This window comes from Lepisma saccharinum, chromosome 16 (assembly GCF_977018435.1).
Source record: "Lepisma saccharinum chromosome 16, izLepSacc3.1, whole genome shotgun sequence".
Taxonomy (NCBI): Eukaryota; Metazoa; Arthropoda; class Insecta; order Zygentoma; family Lepismatidae; genus Lepisma; species Lepisma saccharinum.
In genome coordinates, this window is record NC_139244.1 from 52388023 (window position 1) to 52406101 (window position 18079).

At 38.7% G+C, this 18079-nt stretch overlaps 1 protein-coding gene across 2 annotated transcripts in view; it reads right to left on the minus strand.

The window, feature by feature from the left end:
* Positions 1–14818, minus strand: part of LOC146000079 (uncharacterized) — a 284676-nt gene extending 269858 nt beyond the window's left edge. For both annotated transcript variants that reach the window (XM_083137411.1, XM_083137410.1), the window contains exon 1: positions 14676–14818. In XM_083137411.1, coding sequence (XP_082993537.1) covers positions 14676–14762 — 87 coding nt within the window. In that variant the 5' untranslated portion in view covers positions 14763–14818. The remainder of the gene's footprint in view (positions 1–14675) is intronic.
* Positions 14819–18079: the final 3261 nt, after the last annotated feature.

Consider the following 18079-nt stretch of genomic DNA (forward strand, 5'->3'; position numbering starts at 1 on the left):
TTGATGTGAACAAGAAAAAGCATAGATTCAATATTAACATATTACTTTGAGGTTTAGGAAATGATAAAATATGTGTGTAACACTGGTGCAATAATTGGTTCCCTTTTAATTAATGATTATAATTTTGCAATTATTATAATTATTATATAACTGCACTAATATAAACAACAAAGGAAGAAATGATTCATTAGAAAATAGTTTCTTGAATTTTAAGGTTAAAAAATATCAATATCTATTCATGTCACTGCCTGGGAATGACCTACTAAAAGCGCGGATTTTCATGAAAGACTAGCATGCGAGTCAATATGTGAAGAAAATCGTCTCCTCGAATTAATAGCGCGGAGTTAGAGTAGAACCCAGAGAATCCTGGTAGCAGCAGATTTTCCATTTATCCTTTAGGAAAGTTCAATTTGCTGCTTCTCATGTAGTATATGCATGTGAAATGAGTGCTGAAAACCTTTCTCCCCTACTTCTCTGTCGTTACTAGCGTTTTACATGAGCGTATTTACGTTTTGAACGTAGTTTCCCCCTTTCGCTGTAAGTAGGGTTGCGAGATTTCTAAAATAAAAAAAAACAGGACATATAGACATGGATATAGTTAAATTTATTTTTATAACATTTTGAACATTACAAAATCAATTGCAATTTAGAGCGGGCGTGTTTCGGCCGTCTCTATCGCAAAGATAACAATGAGTCGAAGTGGTTGGTAGATGAGAGAAAATAAATACAGACGCGCAAAAATATTCTCGTAGGTCCTAACGTTAGTGCCTCTACTACTCAACCTTACAAGATATAGGTAAATGAATGTCACCATTAAAGAGAGTACTTTATATTGGTTACCGAAGATACCGAAAATGTCGGTTCTCAGTATATCGATATTTAGAGGCCATATTTTCGAGTACAGATAACGGATCCCGTCTATCGATGGTTTCAGCAACCGGCCTCCGTGGCGGAGTGGCTAGCACAGCGCGCTTCGACGCCAAGGGTCCCTGGTTCGAGTCCTGGCCAGGGCATGGGTGTTTGTGCAAGTCTCTTCATCAATTTCATTAGGCTATATCATCACTCATCCTCAACTTCGCAATTAACCGTAGGAGGCAGAAAAGCGAATAAAAATAAACCAAATCAATCATTAGTTTCAGCAGCACTAAATATACCCCGATTATGCAACCATTACAGGATATCTTTTTTAATTTTGCCTGCTTTACGGTGCACTAAATACACCAGCAAGTTAACCACAAGGAAATGAAGTAATTAGCTCACAAAGCGGATTATATAAAAACAACACCATCGTAGATTCTAGCCGAGGTTACTCCCTTAATATCGTGCGACAGTAGCCATCAGTCGTAGAATCACTTCTTGGTGAACAAGGGAAATTACATTAACATATTATTATTAATAATATTAAACAGAATAGGATTATACACAGTGGCGGTGATTATGGGGGCATGGGGGTAGTTTCCTCCCTCAAGTTTTGGCACTTCTTGTCCCCGCAATTGAGTTCTCTAACGAAATTTCCTGACACTCCACTCATCTCCACTTCAAAATCAATGGAATAATGAAATAAGTAAGTTAAGAATGGATGACCACAATTAGAGGCAAACCAAAAGAGTGATCATGTGAGAAGTCGACCCCATCCTTGAAATAATTTGATTTCGATCAGTCAAGTATGAGTTTTTAAACATTTAACAACGTTTTAGATGAAAATCTTTTTATTACTTGAATGCGTGCGTTTTGTTGGTTCTCTTGCTACCGCGTTTGCCATTCGTTTCTCTGCAACGTAAAGTTTGGTGGACGGTCGAGATTCTAACCCGAGGCCACGTGATCAACAGCTTGACATGCTTTGCCCAGATGTTGGCTCGTTTTCCCCGTCGCACGGTAAAACTAAAAAAGGAGCTCCCTCTCCTCAGGAGAAAGAAAACCTCGCGAAGTGACACCCCGGAGACTTCGTGACGTGAGGTGAGGTGATACTCATTTAGGGCTAAAAGGGGCTAAAACATCACCCTAGTTGTTGCAATGAATGGCAGAATTGCGATCCAGTCCCATGTCTTCATCTTTGCTTATGGGTGCGAGAAATCCCCCCCCCTCCTTTCCCTTCTCATTTCAAGTGCTGGAGAGTAAACTTATACCTTGCAAGTGTCAGTCTCAGAATATTAGGAGTATAGAGTGAGTTTTAGATACCGGGATTCAATATCTCGAAATACCGGTTACATCGAAGATGCAGAAAGTACCGGAAAATAGCGAAGGTACCGTTTCGATATATCGATATTTCGGTGTTGCCAATACCTGAGATTCTGGTATTTTCAAGTAACGGTAAATCAATAACTCCACCATCTTTAAAAAGTATCACGTTTCTTATCATTCATATTTATTTTCTAATCACACATTTATACATATGCACACATGTGGAGGCTGTGTGCCTGTGCAGTGCTTCTTTCGGAAGAAAGTATTCAGGTACCGTTTCTAAATTCGTAAGCAACATAAAAGGAATATCCAAAGTTAATAAACAACTATTTATACTCTGTTATTTACAGCTCGTTCAATTTAAAATTCTACCGCAGTCCGCCCATTTACGAATACCTAACGCAATGCATGTTTTTTGTTTGTAATGGTAACACGACGGCTGAATAGTCAAGTAGCTTGGTGTGGAACGAAGAGGCAAGGAAATTAATACTTACTCTCATGATGCTTTTCCGGTGGGTTCAATTTTAAATTGAACGCACTGTATATTTTACGTGGCTTTTCTTCCTGTTTTCTTAATCGCGACGATTTTACATTTTGATACTCTTAAGCAATAATTTTGTATATTCACACGTCAACCTGCCATTATCCTTCACATTTATGTTTTTAATTTATCAGTGACTCACTGGCAATTGCCATAATGCATAGTCGAACATCTAAGGAAAAGAAGGGCGGAAGAAAATATTATCGCACTGCGTCTCGGTTTTATTTAGGGGTGAAGCCGTTGCACATTACTCTATCGCGTCTGAACTGAATCTCCTACCTGCCCCAAAGGAACGATTGATTGATTATATTGCTTTACTTTACTTCGCTTCTTGTGCCACTCTTGGCTAATTTGCGAAGATGAGGATGAGTGATAACATGATGAAATTGATGAATGCACACTCACAAACTTCCATGCCCAGGCCAGGATTCGAACCCGGGACCTCTGGCGTCGTAGCGCTATGTGCTAACCACTCTGCCTTCTGGGGCCGGCCCAAAGGAACGAGTAGAAGTGGTTAGTTATCTAAATAACTTACATAAGTTTGTTGGACGAATAAACTGGTCGTTGCAGAAAATGGACATTGCTTTGCGTTGATTAAAAAGAGTCTCAAAATATTTTATATACTTGCTTCAAATTAGCAATCTCGTTACATAATTTTGTACAACCTTCATGCTTTTCGCGTCTTTAAATATGTTGGCTAAAGAAGAGTAGTTGGATAGCCTCAGGCTGAATTTTTCAAAAGAAAAGACGAATTGATCTAAAGTTAAAATACTTTCTGATCATTTTTTAATGTATTTAACAGTTCTGCTGTACACTCAGCGGCGAAAGAAACAATAGACGAATTGTCCACCACCATTTTCATTCGGTCTGTATTACACAATGTGATGATACTGAATTGAAATAATGACGTCAATAATCAGAGAACAACGCCTGCATCGAACCAACATAGTGTCATTCCTTAAAACAGCACAGGATGTAGAATAAAAAGTAATGAAAATAGCAAAGGACAATTTGCCTACCATTTCTTTGCCGTTGACTGTACAAAGTAAAAAGAAAACACTCTTTGGTGGGTTCCTTTATTTTCCACAGTGGGCTTTCAGAACGCCACAAGCAATAACTAATTCTGTGCAACTTGCTTCTTGACCTCCCTTGCTGGAAGCGTCAGCGGAGTAAAGAATGGCGCCAGGAAGTCTCATACCCCGGTCGGAAAAGCTACGGACGGAAAATTGCGTTTGCATTAGCTGCTAGTCACTACGTACTTCGTTTTTGCCATCGTTGGTAATATCTGTCTATCATCCACTTAAGAAGGATATAACTGGAGTAAATACATGCGAACTACAAATCAAAACGGATGAGTGAAGGGTGGGGGGTCAATGTTGTTTCATCGTTTAATATAGCTTACGTGTCATAGCAAAACTTTGGTCAAACCACATTCATCTGTGGTTTAACTTTGTTTTGAGTCCACGTTTTGCATGGCAGGCTAATCGGGAAGGACCTACAGTTTAAAGTGGGATTCGAGCCTCTGATCAATCTACCGCAAGCAGGCATGAAAGTTCGATCTCGGAATCCTTTGATTACAAAGCGACAGCGTTGGGCATGAAACAATTACGGAGGCCCTTATCTTTGAAACGGTAGGCAGAATATGGGTGTAACATCATCATATTGACTCTTCGTCGTCGCCTTGTAATAAAGGGGTACCGGGTTCGATGTGGTTTGGATCCCACTTTAAACTGTAGGTCCAGTTCCGATTAGGCTTACTGTGCATAAAGTGGACTTAAAAAACCAAATGAATCAATCAATACTGACTGTTCTTCTTTTTGCTTCGTGTACATGGTGTGAAATCACTGGTTGAGGTTTACAAAGATCTTAATCTACACGTACGTGCGCACTAATATGTATACGTATTTTAAATACAACATTACTAATTACTAAATCACTAAATATTTAAAAATAACATTATTAAATAAATTTAAACAATTATCTTTTTACATTTATAAATATCACATTTGCATCAAGTAGCAAACTGATTTCCTTACTAAGTGGTTAAAGATGTCAATTAGTTTCAAAATTGTTGAAATTGTTTTATTATGGAACAGCTGAAAGATTGATTGATTGAATTGGTTTATTTTTCTTCGCTTTTCTGCCACTTTTGGCTAATCGCGAAGATTGAAATGGCTGATATACAATGAAACCGATGAAGGGACACTCACAAATACCCATGCCCAGGCCGGGATTCAAACCCGGAACCTAAGGTGTCGTAGCACGCTATGCTAACCACTTCGCCACGGATGTGAAACATTGTGTTTAGTTTTTCTATTAATATAAATCAATTACGTTTCATTCTTATATTTATTGTACTTTCTTGTTTCAGTTTAATTGTGAATACGTTGCTATTGCTGCAGATCTGTTAATGATCGTTTGAAAGAGAGATTGTTGGGGAGATACCCCCGTTGCACCTTGCCCTTGGACCTCTCCACTCGCAATTGTTCTCATGCACTATCATCCGCTGAGAGGAGATCGTTTCGAGGGATATTGAGCAATCCAGTGTTACGGTGAAAAAACCTTCCTTCATTTCACTTCAGGTGGCAAGAAAATCACAAAATATCAAGTATAAAGAACAGATTGAACTGTTTGTGACATTTTGATCATTTTGGTAAGATGGTACGGGTAAGATGTACATGGTAAGATGTCACTTACCATGTTTTACACCCGAGCCCTTCATTTAATGAATTTATTTTGACTGTAATTTTAGTTTTACGTTCAGTTACTCAGCGCTGGACCTAAAGTTAACTTCTCAGCCAGGACCTTGTGGTGTACGAGTTTGGGGTGGCAAAATGCCTTATCTTATTTAAATCTTCTTTTCTTCAACATTCGTGAATTGTAGTGATAGTGAGTTGCATGTTATTGAGTATAGGAAAGCAAGCAGAGAACAGCAATTTCAGGAAATCAGGCTGTGATTCCGCCCTTTGGAATTATTTCTCACTTATTGCAGACGATCATGTGACCAGAACCTTAGATAAGTTGCAGGAAACATCCCGTTTCTACCGTTCTGCACGCCCTCTCATATCCGCGTCGTGGTTAACCAGACGGTACAAATTAGTTACCTTCACCTCGTACTAATCCACACAATCCACAATACTTTCACAAAAAAAAATACTTGGAACGGTAGCCATATTATTGGTATTATAACCTGAGCATTGCATTGGTTTGGTTTAGAGTACGAGGTCGTTGTATTATGAAGTTTATCTAATTTTGTGTGGTGTCGCCAGTGTCACATGTTGGTACAATGCTGAGGATTTCGGTTTTCCCCTTAGTTGACTTATATTCAATGTCAGCTTAAGGAAAGCTAAGCACTTGTTTATCGCAGAAGAAAATTGTTATAACAATGTAAAATTTGACAAATCCACAACAAAATTATATGCAAGGTAATTTCGTACTTTGTAAGTCACCCGTATATAACCTATACTGAATGAATGAATGAATGAATGAATACTGCATTTAAGTTCTTTGAATATTGCTCATGTATTAGGGGAGTATACAGATCCCCCCCCCACCACCGGTACGCTCTCAGACAAAAAAAAAATGTAGAGTAAAAAGTAAAGTTGTTGTATGGAAATATGACCATTCTATTCAATTGCTATTGCCTTTGGTTTGTAGACCTATTGATTATAAAAAAAGGTGTTTTCTAAACTTTTTTTCGAAGAGCTTGCATTTTCTGCAGATTGCATTTGCAACGTTGCAACCAGGAGACAGGACAACCTTACTGTCAAGCAGGCGATCTTGTTTCATCTTTTATGCTTAACTTCGCTGATTTTAAATAACGTTATTTTTTCAACATTAAAGCATAAAGTTGGTTTACACAGTTTAAATTGAGAATATTTCTGTTATACGTTTCGTGAAGCAATGCAGAGAGAACACGGGAGGGGGCGTTCTTAGTTCTGTCTCTTCCCACACGACTTGCATTGTTTCTGAGGCAGTGGCAACCATGCCCACTAAGTCCCTCGCCCTCGCAGACAAGGGATGAGGGGAAACCACTTTAGATGTTATCTGTAGAAGCACTTCGCAGGTTTCTCTCGCTCTTCCTGTGTAACTTGCGATAAATACAGAATTCCTGTGTTGTGCGCACAATCGAAGGCAAATGTGAAAATAGACAAATTGCTAATCATTATGTTAATTAATTCTGTGTTCCTCAATGTGATTTCCCGTGTAAAAATACTGTAGGCTTAAGTGTAACCCTACTTCAAATAATATATAAAAATAATAATAATACAGCTTCTTAAAAAAAGCCCCGTCTGGGAAAGTAAATAATGGAAAAAACTATGGATATTTTGCCTGCTATAATGTTTCCCGTTGACTGTAACTTATATAGGAAAAGGACGTTTTGCTGTGGTATTCGAAAACGATAGCGTCAAGGGGTCGTGGGTTTGATACCGGTGGGGACACGTGTACAGTGGTACGGATTCCACTTTAGACTGTAGGTTCAGTCTCGAATAGCCTTTCTGTGCGAGGGGACGTAAAGGGAGGGGAGGGGGTTGGTGACGCCGTTCTTGGCTGATTCAAGGGTTGCCGCTTGAAAGTACGGAAAGAAGGGAGACTATACCATTCCTGTTTTCTCTGCTTTCAGGTCATATGGCCTGAGAGCGAATGATTGTCTACAGTCGGGTTAAACATTATGGAGACTCGAGTTTGAACTCCAATTAAAAATTAACCAGTAGAGCTATGTATTTAAATTTCGTCACGATTGGACCACAAGTTTTTTAATTACAGAATGTCGAAGTGAGCATAGTTTGAAAAACACAAAAAGCTGCATTTTTTGTTCTCGTCTCACACATAAAGATCGATATTTAAGATTTATTGGGGATCGAAGGCACTTAATACCGAGAAAGACTTGATTCAGTTAACATGCATTTATTATTATTATTATTATTAGACGTATAACATATAGCGAATACATTACATTCAGTTAGGGAAGTTGTACAGTGAATATTGTTTAAAATTTGTGCATTCATAGAGCCGTAGGTTGAGAATCTACGCCAAAGAGAACAACAAAATTCGACACACCCTTTACACACCATTAAACTTTTGCTTCTGGCGAAAGTATAATTTTAGAACATATATACTCAATATGAAGGAAAGCTCTCATTGTGAACCGACCGAGGAAATTTACTTCACTCAATGTAGGGTTAAAACGGACAATTTAGACCGGTTTGTTAGCGTAAAAAAATATGTATCTGAAGTTATCCAATATTTGAAGGCATAGAAAACATTTCCAAGTCCCTAGCCTCCCCCTTCCCTGCATTGAGGGAGCTGCTGCTCTGCCACTGGTCACCGCTGAAACCAACTTTGTTCTATTTTATGTCTTATATTTGTACAGTTATAACCCCACCAAATGATCCCCTATTTAAAAGGGAAGTGGGGGAGGGGTGATGGACAGCGAGATTCATTTGTGGAGTTTATGGACAATACGAAGCTTTGTTGTCTTCCAGGCCAGTTTTGTTTAGAAGTCATTTGTATTTCATATTTATTTTACGTCGCTTTTCTTCCACTTTTGACTATTCACGACGATGGATCACGAATATGTTAAATGGATGAAGAGACACTCACAAAACAGTCTCGTCCAGGCTGACGGGACTCGAACTCGGAGTGTACGGTCATTCAACGCACTCTTCCACAGTGTCGAACCTTTAGAAGTGGGGGAATTAATCTTTTCACACCATATTTCTCAGGAAATTACGTTACGACTATGCGTCAATAAGTGATTAAAAATATCATTATATTTTAACTGACATTAAAAGTGTTGTTGAAAAGCCGTGATTTCTTTCTATAAAAATATGTTTCAAAGTATGGATATTGGTGTAAGAATAGAATTTAATCGGTAGGTTTTTAGAACTACAATTATATAGTTTAAAACTTTGTTGAAGAGTTTTATTAATTTTCTAAGATTAATCATTCATATTAATATGATAGTTTTGGAGGTTAAGACTTTCATTTTAAACCTAAAATTCCCAATCGGTTGTTCGGCGTAGCTATAGGCTAGAAAACACAACACTGAGCGGCGCATAATATGTTGACGGTAGTGACTTGCAACAACTCTTTAGTTCTTTACCTGAATATCCAGGAAAAGTAACTTGTTGATCTAAAATAATTCACTTATTCTACACATGTTTATGTAGTTTATTTATTTATATTAATATCGTTAGAATAACATACAAAATTTACTTAAACGTTTTCCTTCTAAATGCTTTGAATTCAAAGCTTTATTCTTCCATAGCATTTGAATTTCAGAGGGAAACAAGCATGAGAGGAATGCTTGGCGCCTCGAAGTCCGGACAAGAGGCCGCGAAGAGTAGGGACGAGCAAGGGAAAGTAACAATTATACCAATACAAAATTAGATTACAGCAGTAAAAATTAGTTGCATTTTGTTACTTCCAGTTTGCAAATGCAGCAGTAGGCATGTTGTCATCGTGAATATTGTACACATTGTTGTATGCAATAAAAATCGAGGATTGAAAGAAAAGTTGTAAGAAATCCGAGGACAATATCAGAATATCATAGAATACGGCACACATCAGTGACAAGAGAGCGGAGAACGTGGTGCAGTGCGACGTGCACACGAAGCGAAAATTGGTTGCTAAGAGCCCTAAATCTCCTCTCCTAACCTAACAACGTAGAATTGTCATTAGAATCAGTGGCGGCGATTGGGTTCCAAAACTGGGGGGGGGGGGGGCAAAGACAGTTTACTTTGGTGCATAAGATTTAGCATAGTGTGAGGGCAAAAGTGGCATAAATAAGGGGACAACAGCCTCCCTCGCTCCCCCTAATCGTCGCCACTGATTAGAATTCTAATTGTAAAAATTAAACATGCTAGTTGCTTAGGAGAGTTAAGTTTAGTGCTGTCAGAATATTTTATGATCCTGTGATCCCGAGTGGCTGTCTCTTGATATATTACAGTTTCCTAGATACAGTGTGTTACTTTGTAACATTGTATATCTGACAATTATAATACAATAAAATGTTCAACACATCCAAATGTCAACCTCTCTTCCACGTAGTACAACCTCGACTGCATTGTGCAGATGAGGAGGTTCTAGCGCTTGGATTCACAATCAGTATAATTCTCTGTGGGGTTTGCGTTATATGTTTGTCCCTTCATCCATTTCTAACATTCATTTGCATCCTCGCAATTAGCCAGAAATGGTAGAAATGCGACGTTAAATAAACTAAATCAACTAACAATAAAATGCTCAACGTACAAACACAACTGCATAAAATATATGTGACGCTTCGAAAGACGGTATTTTGATTTTATTATCCCTTCCCATGCCTTGGATTGCCTCGAATGTAAATATTCCTTACGTTGCTTAACTAAAATTATACCCTAGGATAGTGAAATGGTAAACATTAATGAAGCGACAGAAAAATGCAACGTATAGCCTTTAACGTTAATCTGAATTGCTTTTCTTCGGTTAATCGTTAATGAGCATTAATGGTGGAATGCAGAAATAAATGAAAGAACGAACACAATGGTATATCTATGCCTTACTCAGGATTCTAAATTAGGGCTTCTGGCTTCGTAGCTACTCCTTCATGCAGACCGGAAGGTAAAAAAAAAATAATACAATACAGTTGATTTGATTTGAATATTATTATTTAGCGTCGCTTTTCTTTCCCTTTTGTCTAGACGAAACGATGGGATGAGTAATGATACGATGAAATTGATGAAGAGCGCCCACAAAGGAACACCCAAGTAGCGTCGTAATGCGCTGTGCTAACCTTTCCGCCACGAAGGTCAGCTGCAATAGATTGATCGATTGATTTGCTTTATTTTACTTCGCTTTTTGTGCCACTTTTGGCTAATTTGCGAAAATGGGGATGAGTGATGATATGATGAAATTGATGAATGGGCACTCACAAGCATCCACGCTCAGGCCGGGATTCGAACCCGGTACCCCTGGTGACGTAGCGCGATGTGCGAACCACTCCGCCATGAGGGCCGGCAGCTAGAATAGAGTCGAATTTACTGAATGAGAACATATACGCATTGATTGATTGATCGATTGATTTGGTGTTTTAATTCCACTTTATGCACAGTTAGGCTAATCGGGACTGGACCCACAGTTTAAAGTGGGTTCCGAACCACTATATGGCTCCACCGCATATACCGTTTTAAGGGGAAGTTTAACTACATAGCTTTCATTTTTTACTATCCCTTCAACGGAGCGTGCTGTTGACAATATCACCCGCAGTACGGCCGTGATCGAGAATGTGTGGAGCCATATCTTCTGCTTGAAAGGTAGCACCGTAAGATGCACAAGAAAGAACTTTACCTTTTGTACCACTCGCCCACACACATTTTAATGGCATAACCTCTGCCTAGGGCTTCGCTGTTCCCCTAAGTACACTTGTTTGTGTAACTTCGTAAATATTGTCTCAATAAAGCCACATTAAGGAAATGAACACGCTTCCTTTTACTAAAACTGAATTTTTTGTTGGCCCTTTATTTTATTACATAATTTATTTTAATCTCAATCAAATAAACATCTACATATTATTCACGTTTAGAAACGGGAAGAGTATTTATATAGTTTTTTTTACCTTGTCATTTTAAAATTAATGGAATTAATATTTTCTTTATGATCGTAGATGGTAAGTACATGGTGTAGTTTCCAGGCATTATTTATCATAAAGGAATAAAATCAATGTTTTCTACTCGAGGTTTTCCCCTTTCCCCAAAGTTGTTTGTTGTAGAACATTAGCAAAGATGCCCTTATTTCAGTGTCCTCTCTGTTGTTTTATGTAAGTAAGAATGTGCATTAAGGATGATACGCATATAATAATTCGAATATCCCTGCGTAAGAATTTGTATGTTATCTATTTATATTTTCTCTTGAATACACGCACATAAACAACACGACAAGAAGAGCAGGACACAGAATGTAACTTAAATGGAATTGTATCAACTTCAACATACGAAATGATGGGTTTCCTGCTTTGTGAAGCTGATACGCAATGGAGAGATAGATGAACGTGATAACGGGCAGCTTAGCAAGTCGCGTTGATCCTTTTCTGCAAGAGGGGAGCGTACTTGTGTTCCCCCGCGACGTTGTCAGGTGAGGAGCTTATCAACTTTTCAAGTCGCACTTTAAGCAGAGAGGGCGGGAAGTGAAGACGCCAAAAAGTGTGGCAACGTAGCAAAAAAACTCATGCACGGCGCAGTGGCCGCAGAGGTGGATCGCATAAAACAACAGTGTTGCTAAACACGGTCCTTAGAAAAAGAACTACATTGAAGTTAAGGACTCAGACCAAGCACTTAGCTTTTAGACGTATGAACACTTGTCTCCGTCTCTACACTGTGGATTCTGTGTTCGAATCCTGTACGAGTTTAGGGAGCTTCCAGACCAAAGTGAGAAGCGAAGCATATAACTTGGAAACAAACACTCAAAAGTGTATGTGACGTTTCGAAGTGACATGACAAGGTGCACATGTCGAGTCGCATTGCGTCGTTCTAATCTGGTGGCGTCTTCTGGTAGCGCAACTGCACTGAATGCTTGCTTATATTCTTAAGAGGTGCGTGTTGCTTGTTACTTCGGTATGAACCCCTTAGTTTGTACACACTGTTATTCTAAATATGAGCGTTTATATATATGAAATATTCGATAAAATATAAATGAAACATTCGAACCAATGCTTTTTTGCTATATTTTACTTCGCTTTTTATGCCACTTTTGACTAATTTGCGAAGATGGGGATGACTGATGACATGATGAAATTGATGAATAAACACTCACAAACATCTATGCCCAGGCCAGGATTCGAACCCGGGACCCGTGCGTCGTTTTCGAACCAATGCGACACGACAAACATCATGTGTCGCTTACGTGTTTCTCGCAATGAGCGTTGCCGTATTTCTCCCGTCTGGGGTCGTGCCCATGCGTTGAATGGTTTCTTACGGAGAGACTTCAAACCGAAGCTACAGGGAACAAGTATCACAAAACGGCGGCAAGTGACAATTAAGGTTCACATCGAAGTGACAAGTTACAAGACACACGGACCACTTTAGTCTATCAGAAATCATTAAAATGCGAAAGCCCGAACACCAGACCGATGCGACATAATTCACGATATTTAGAAAACTGCCCATCCTGTGCAACACGGAAGCAATAAGCGAGACGTGCAACTTGTCACATTGCTTTGTTTCGAAATGTTGAATTCATTAGTGTTGCAATGGTCTCAAAGCGATACGTGTCACTTGTCGCCTTCCACTTCGGTCTGAAAGTTCCATGAATGTTATGCATCATGTCGTCTTGGTCTGTTGTTGGCGGATATGAGAAGACTTGCATATAGACCAAGGTACCTGTGTCACTTGTCACTTCGATATAAACCCCCACCCCTATTGCCCCGTCGGTTGTCACTTTTGAACAGACATCTCCATTCTTATTTCTTTTAAAAAAATATTATTATTATTTCGTTATCAATTCATTTTTCTTCAGCATGACCGAAACAAGTAACGAGATGTTACCAATAAAGTCTGAAAACTCTGCTATTTGTTTCTTGGCAATGGAAGAAAATGTGCTTTAGAAATGCATTTATAGTGCATTTACTAGTGTTTTATTAAAACCAACTGATAATTTGTTATGGGACATACAAAAGTCACATTTGTAGAGTATTGTTCGAGTATAGGAATAAAGTATAATAGAAGAACAGATTTGGTTCCAAAGTTTTAAGTTGGCAACATTGACAGCTCGGAAGCAACAAGACGGCCAGGCGAGAGGGGAACCCCGTCGGCATTTGCACGTACCTTTCCTCGCCTCTCAACCCCCTGGGATGTTCGGTACCAATACATGCGAAATAGATCCAAGATTTTACACACCCACACTTCACGGTACCAAGGGATGCGATTAAACACCACAGTTTTACACAGCCTTGAAGGTACCAGGTTTCACCAGCAGGTGGCAGAGTGTAACACAGCGACATAAACACTAATCCAACAAATATGAACTTTTTGGTACCTTCGAAATACTTCGCGTACAGGTCGCAAGGGCTCTCAGGAGTCTCGAAATGCCTTTTCCTTATTGGGACCGGCAAAAAGTCCCAACATTTTTTTTGGTCCCATTAAGAAAGGTGTTTAAAGATACGCCGGTCCTAAGAAGAATATATCTGCGTACCCACACACACACACATACACACACCCTACACACACACACCCTACACATACACACACAATTTAGAGAACTAAATGGTCTGTTGTTTGTAACTTGAGAAAAATCGGAACAAGGCGAGATGTAGACTCACAAACTTTTAAAATGTCCTTGTCATGGTTGGTAAGCGGTAGAGATACTGAAATCTGAAGTCGAATTTAAATACATATCGTCAGAATAAATAAAGTATCAAATCTCATTATTAAGTTTTCCTCATTTCGGACCCTAAATAAATCCATAATGCGTGAAATGTTCGTGTATACGTATGTGGAAAAATATTTTGTAATAGTGATTAAAGTAAGACAATTTCATCTCTTTCGTTTCTCCAAAATTTTAAAAGGGACAATTTCTTGTAAGCAATGTCGATAATATTATTATTTTTCAATTCATCATATTTCTCGGTTTTAAAACTTATTTTTCCGCAATTTACAAAATGTTTTTCAGAGACTTGTAAAGATTTTTTTGATCTTTAATTGTGATTTGGACTTACGTGCTTTTTGTGAATTTTGGTGTAGCATCTAGCCAAAGTGAATTTCAACAGTTCTATTGCTTATTTTATCAGAACCGAACAGGGAGCACTGAAATGGCAGGATAAACAATTGTAAACTCTATATTTACAAATAATTTAAGACTTTTCTTATGTTGACACTAAATTAACTGATTTCTTTTCAAACTACACAAAAATATTACTGCTTTGCAATTTCTTACTAGATTTAGAAAATGAATGTTAGCGGTACAAGAGCAGCACACTTACATCGCAAGCGAAAACATCTGCATTAGCAAATCTTTGGATGCGAGCTAAGCATGCCAAGGCAATAAACACAAACTTCACTGTAAACATTTCTGCCGGTTCGATAGAGATAGAAGTGTCTAGTTCACTGCTCGGATGAGGTCCAGTGTGAAGCGGCGAATATCTGATATTTGGAGAGAATCGCACTTTTAAGTAATGTAAGTTCGGCCTTGACGTATTAGATTGGCAGGAAGCAGATTTATCTATCTATGATTAATTGCGAATGCACAAAAATTGTTTGCCAAAAGTCGGATAGATACAGAAACACAATTCTCGTTTCCGCCAGTAGGTTTTATATTACGGCGAGGGATAAAATTGATATGCAACAGGATGTTCCTAAGTGTATTAGGGGATTTTTTTTAGCACTAATATCTTGTAAATCTCTCTTGTTTACTACTGACGTAAATGTGACGCCCAAATATCTCTTCCGTGCATCAACCGCTGTTGATGTGTTTTTCGGCTGGGTAGTAATGTTACAATCTCTACACAAGTTGCATTGGTCGAGTCCTGGCCTGTCACTGTCCCCTCATCAACTGCATCTTATCTGATATGAATTAAATTATAGCGCTTTCCTGCAGCTTTTGACTAAATGGAAGGATGAGATGAATGGTGATAAGATGTGATGGATGATGCACATAGACATGACACGACACAGGTCCACAGAGGAATTCTACTCGAATAAGACCAGATGCCGAAGCATAGTAAATCTGCATAAATCTGGTAAATCTTCCATTACTTCCCTTCATTTTATGAAGCAGTTCCCTCTTAGTCAGTGTCTCAGCTGATTAATTTTCCTTTCCTTCATCACTTCGAACATTGCTTTTCTTTCACCCACTCTTCCTTCCATTACCTCCCTTTATTTTATGAAGCATTTTTCTCCTCTTCAGTGTCCCAGTTCATTATTTTTCCATTCCTTGATCACCTCTATGCACGTTAAACTGACTTGTTTAATGCATACACACCTTGAAGTAAGCTCGCAGTGGAAGATTTCCGCCTTAAAGTTCTTACTTATTTGTTATGGGGCAGCTATGCTATTCTAATGTACAGATGCAACGCTGTTCAAGATTATGCGAGTTCATTCACATAATGTGCAAGCTCAATTAGACTACATAAATAAAGTTTGTTCGACGATAAACTAGAAACTGAAAACTGAAAGAAAAAAATTGTCCTATCACTTAGGCCAGTTTGATGGATATTCGATTAACTAATTAATAACGAACTAAATCTGTCTTTATGCCGTCAAGTCACTTCGTCATGTATTATTGAAGAGAAAGATCTTGATCAAAATATAATTGAGTGAGTGCGTGCAAGATCGGAACTTAAAACATTACGGAAAAGTACTTATCCTTCTCCTTCACATCGTGGATCCTCGGATACCTTTACCAAGTGTCTACCTTGAGGAAAACAACTTCCTCTCCTTGTGTCAGAATCCAAAATGCCCTGCCTGAAGGGCTGCGAGGTCGCACCGAAGCTTCCCTATTACGTCACTGCGTAACAGATTCTCTTGACCTCTGGTGGCAAAATTTACAATGATTCCATCAATCTGGCACAAATGAAACAGAAATATAACAAAATGACTACGGTCCAAGAATTAACACAACTCGAATTGAATCAGATGGAACTGTTCAGAACGTCAACAAGGAACGTTCCGCGAGACCGCCAACATACACAAGTTATTGGGAGCAAGAGAGGCTGATGAAAACGGATCCCCAGAGCCCAAGTACATCTGTGAGGTAAATTGATCTTGAGATTGGAATTTCAAAATGAAGAACCCATTGCATATTGAATCACTCTCGTTAGAAAACTTGCATACTAGATGATCCGAACCGGACAGTGCGGTTTTGGCACTGTCCAATAGATGGATTGGACGAAGAGGTTCAGCAGAATACCCTTCGTGTTCATCTGACCTACGCCAGTAGAGTTTTTTTCTTTTAAAGGGATACATAAAAGATAACATTTGTAGCACAAAACCGGCAAAAGTGAACGAATTAAAAGCAGAAATTAAACGTGAAAGCGCCTAAATACGACAAGGAACAATTCTTGATGTGATTTTAGCGATTCCATTCGATCGCGTGTTTTCGGCAGTGGCTGGAGCAGAACGGTCGTTAGTGTGAAAGCAGGTATTAAAAAATATTATAAAATATCATGTGAGTAGATAATTATGAATTTTGAAAATTAGCTATATCTTATTAAACAACGTTTTTTGGGACACCCTGCATATTGTATGTATGTGTGTGTACGTACAGACGTCTAGATGGGTGGACGGGTTGATCGATTACTTGATAAAACCTAACTCGCCTTCACTAACACAGCCATCGACTGCAGGTCCTGTCCCGATTAGCCTTCCGGTGCATGAAGTGGATTTTAAAACAAACTTTAACAAACGAACTCACACAAGTCAATGATTGATTGATTAATTTGGTTATTTTACTTTGCTTTTGTGCAACGTTTGGCTAATTTGCGAAGATGGGGATGAGTGAGGACATGGTGAAATTGTTGAATGTATACTCACAAACATCAATGCCCATGCCGGAATTCGAACCCGGGACCCCTGGCGTTGTAGCGCGATGTGCTAACCACTCCGCCACGGGGACTGGCACACAAGTCAATAAATTTGTAATTTAATTCAAATGTGTTGTTGTCACTATTTTTTTTTCACCTACATGTCTGCCAATGCATCAAACGTTCACTTCATTTCTTGCGATATATACTGACAGTTAGATGATGCCCAATTTTACCATTTTAAATTAAACATAGACATATTACACATGGAACCAATCTATCGTTGTATCATGGACTTAACACTTTTCCTGTAACATCTACAAGTGTCTTTCGTCAATTGTGTACGTTTATTTCATAATTCCATTTACTGGACTATATAGCGTGTCCACAATGAGACTTCAACATTTTGAAAGTCTATAACTTTTTCATTTCAGATTGTATAGCTGTGATTCCGGAAGAAGCAGAAGCAGAAACTCAAAAAGTTTATGTGGTACGTTTTAGTGCGCGCAATAGCCGTAGTGGCGCTGCAACAATCGATTTTTGAAAATGGAGATTCCAAACGAGCGTGCACAGGTTGTGTGGTGGTATGCAGATACAAAATCAGTTTGGTGTACTATAATTACTATACATAAAAATGATAATGTAACTCATCAAGTTTTCTGTGTAATTTACAAACTTCAGTTCAGTGCACTCGTACATGGGCGCCTCGGTCGATTTCACGACATGGGTTTACCACCTCCGTGTTGGCTACTTTCAAAACATTGCCGGTCGCCAAAAACTGTTCACAACACTTCTTGATAGCCTTGTATGTCGGAGGATCCTTATTGTACACATGACGAAAGTTTCATTGCACTTGAATAACTGAT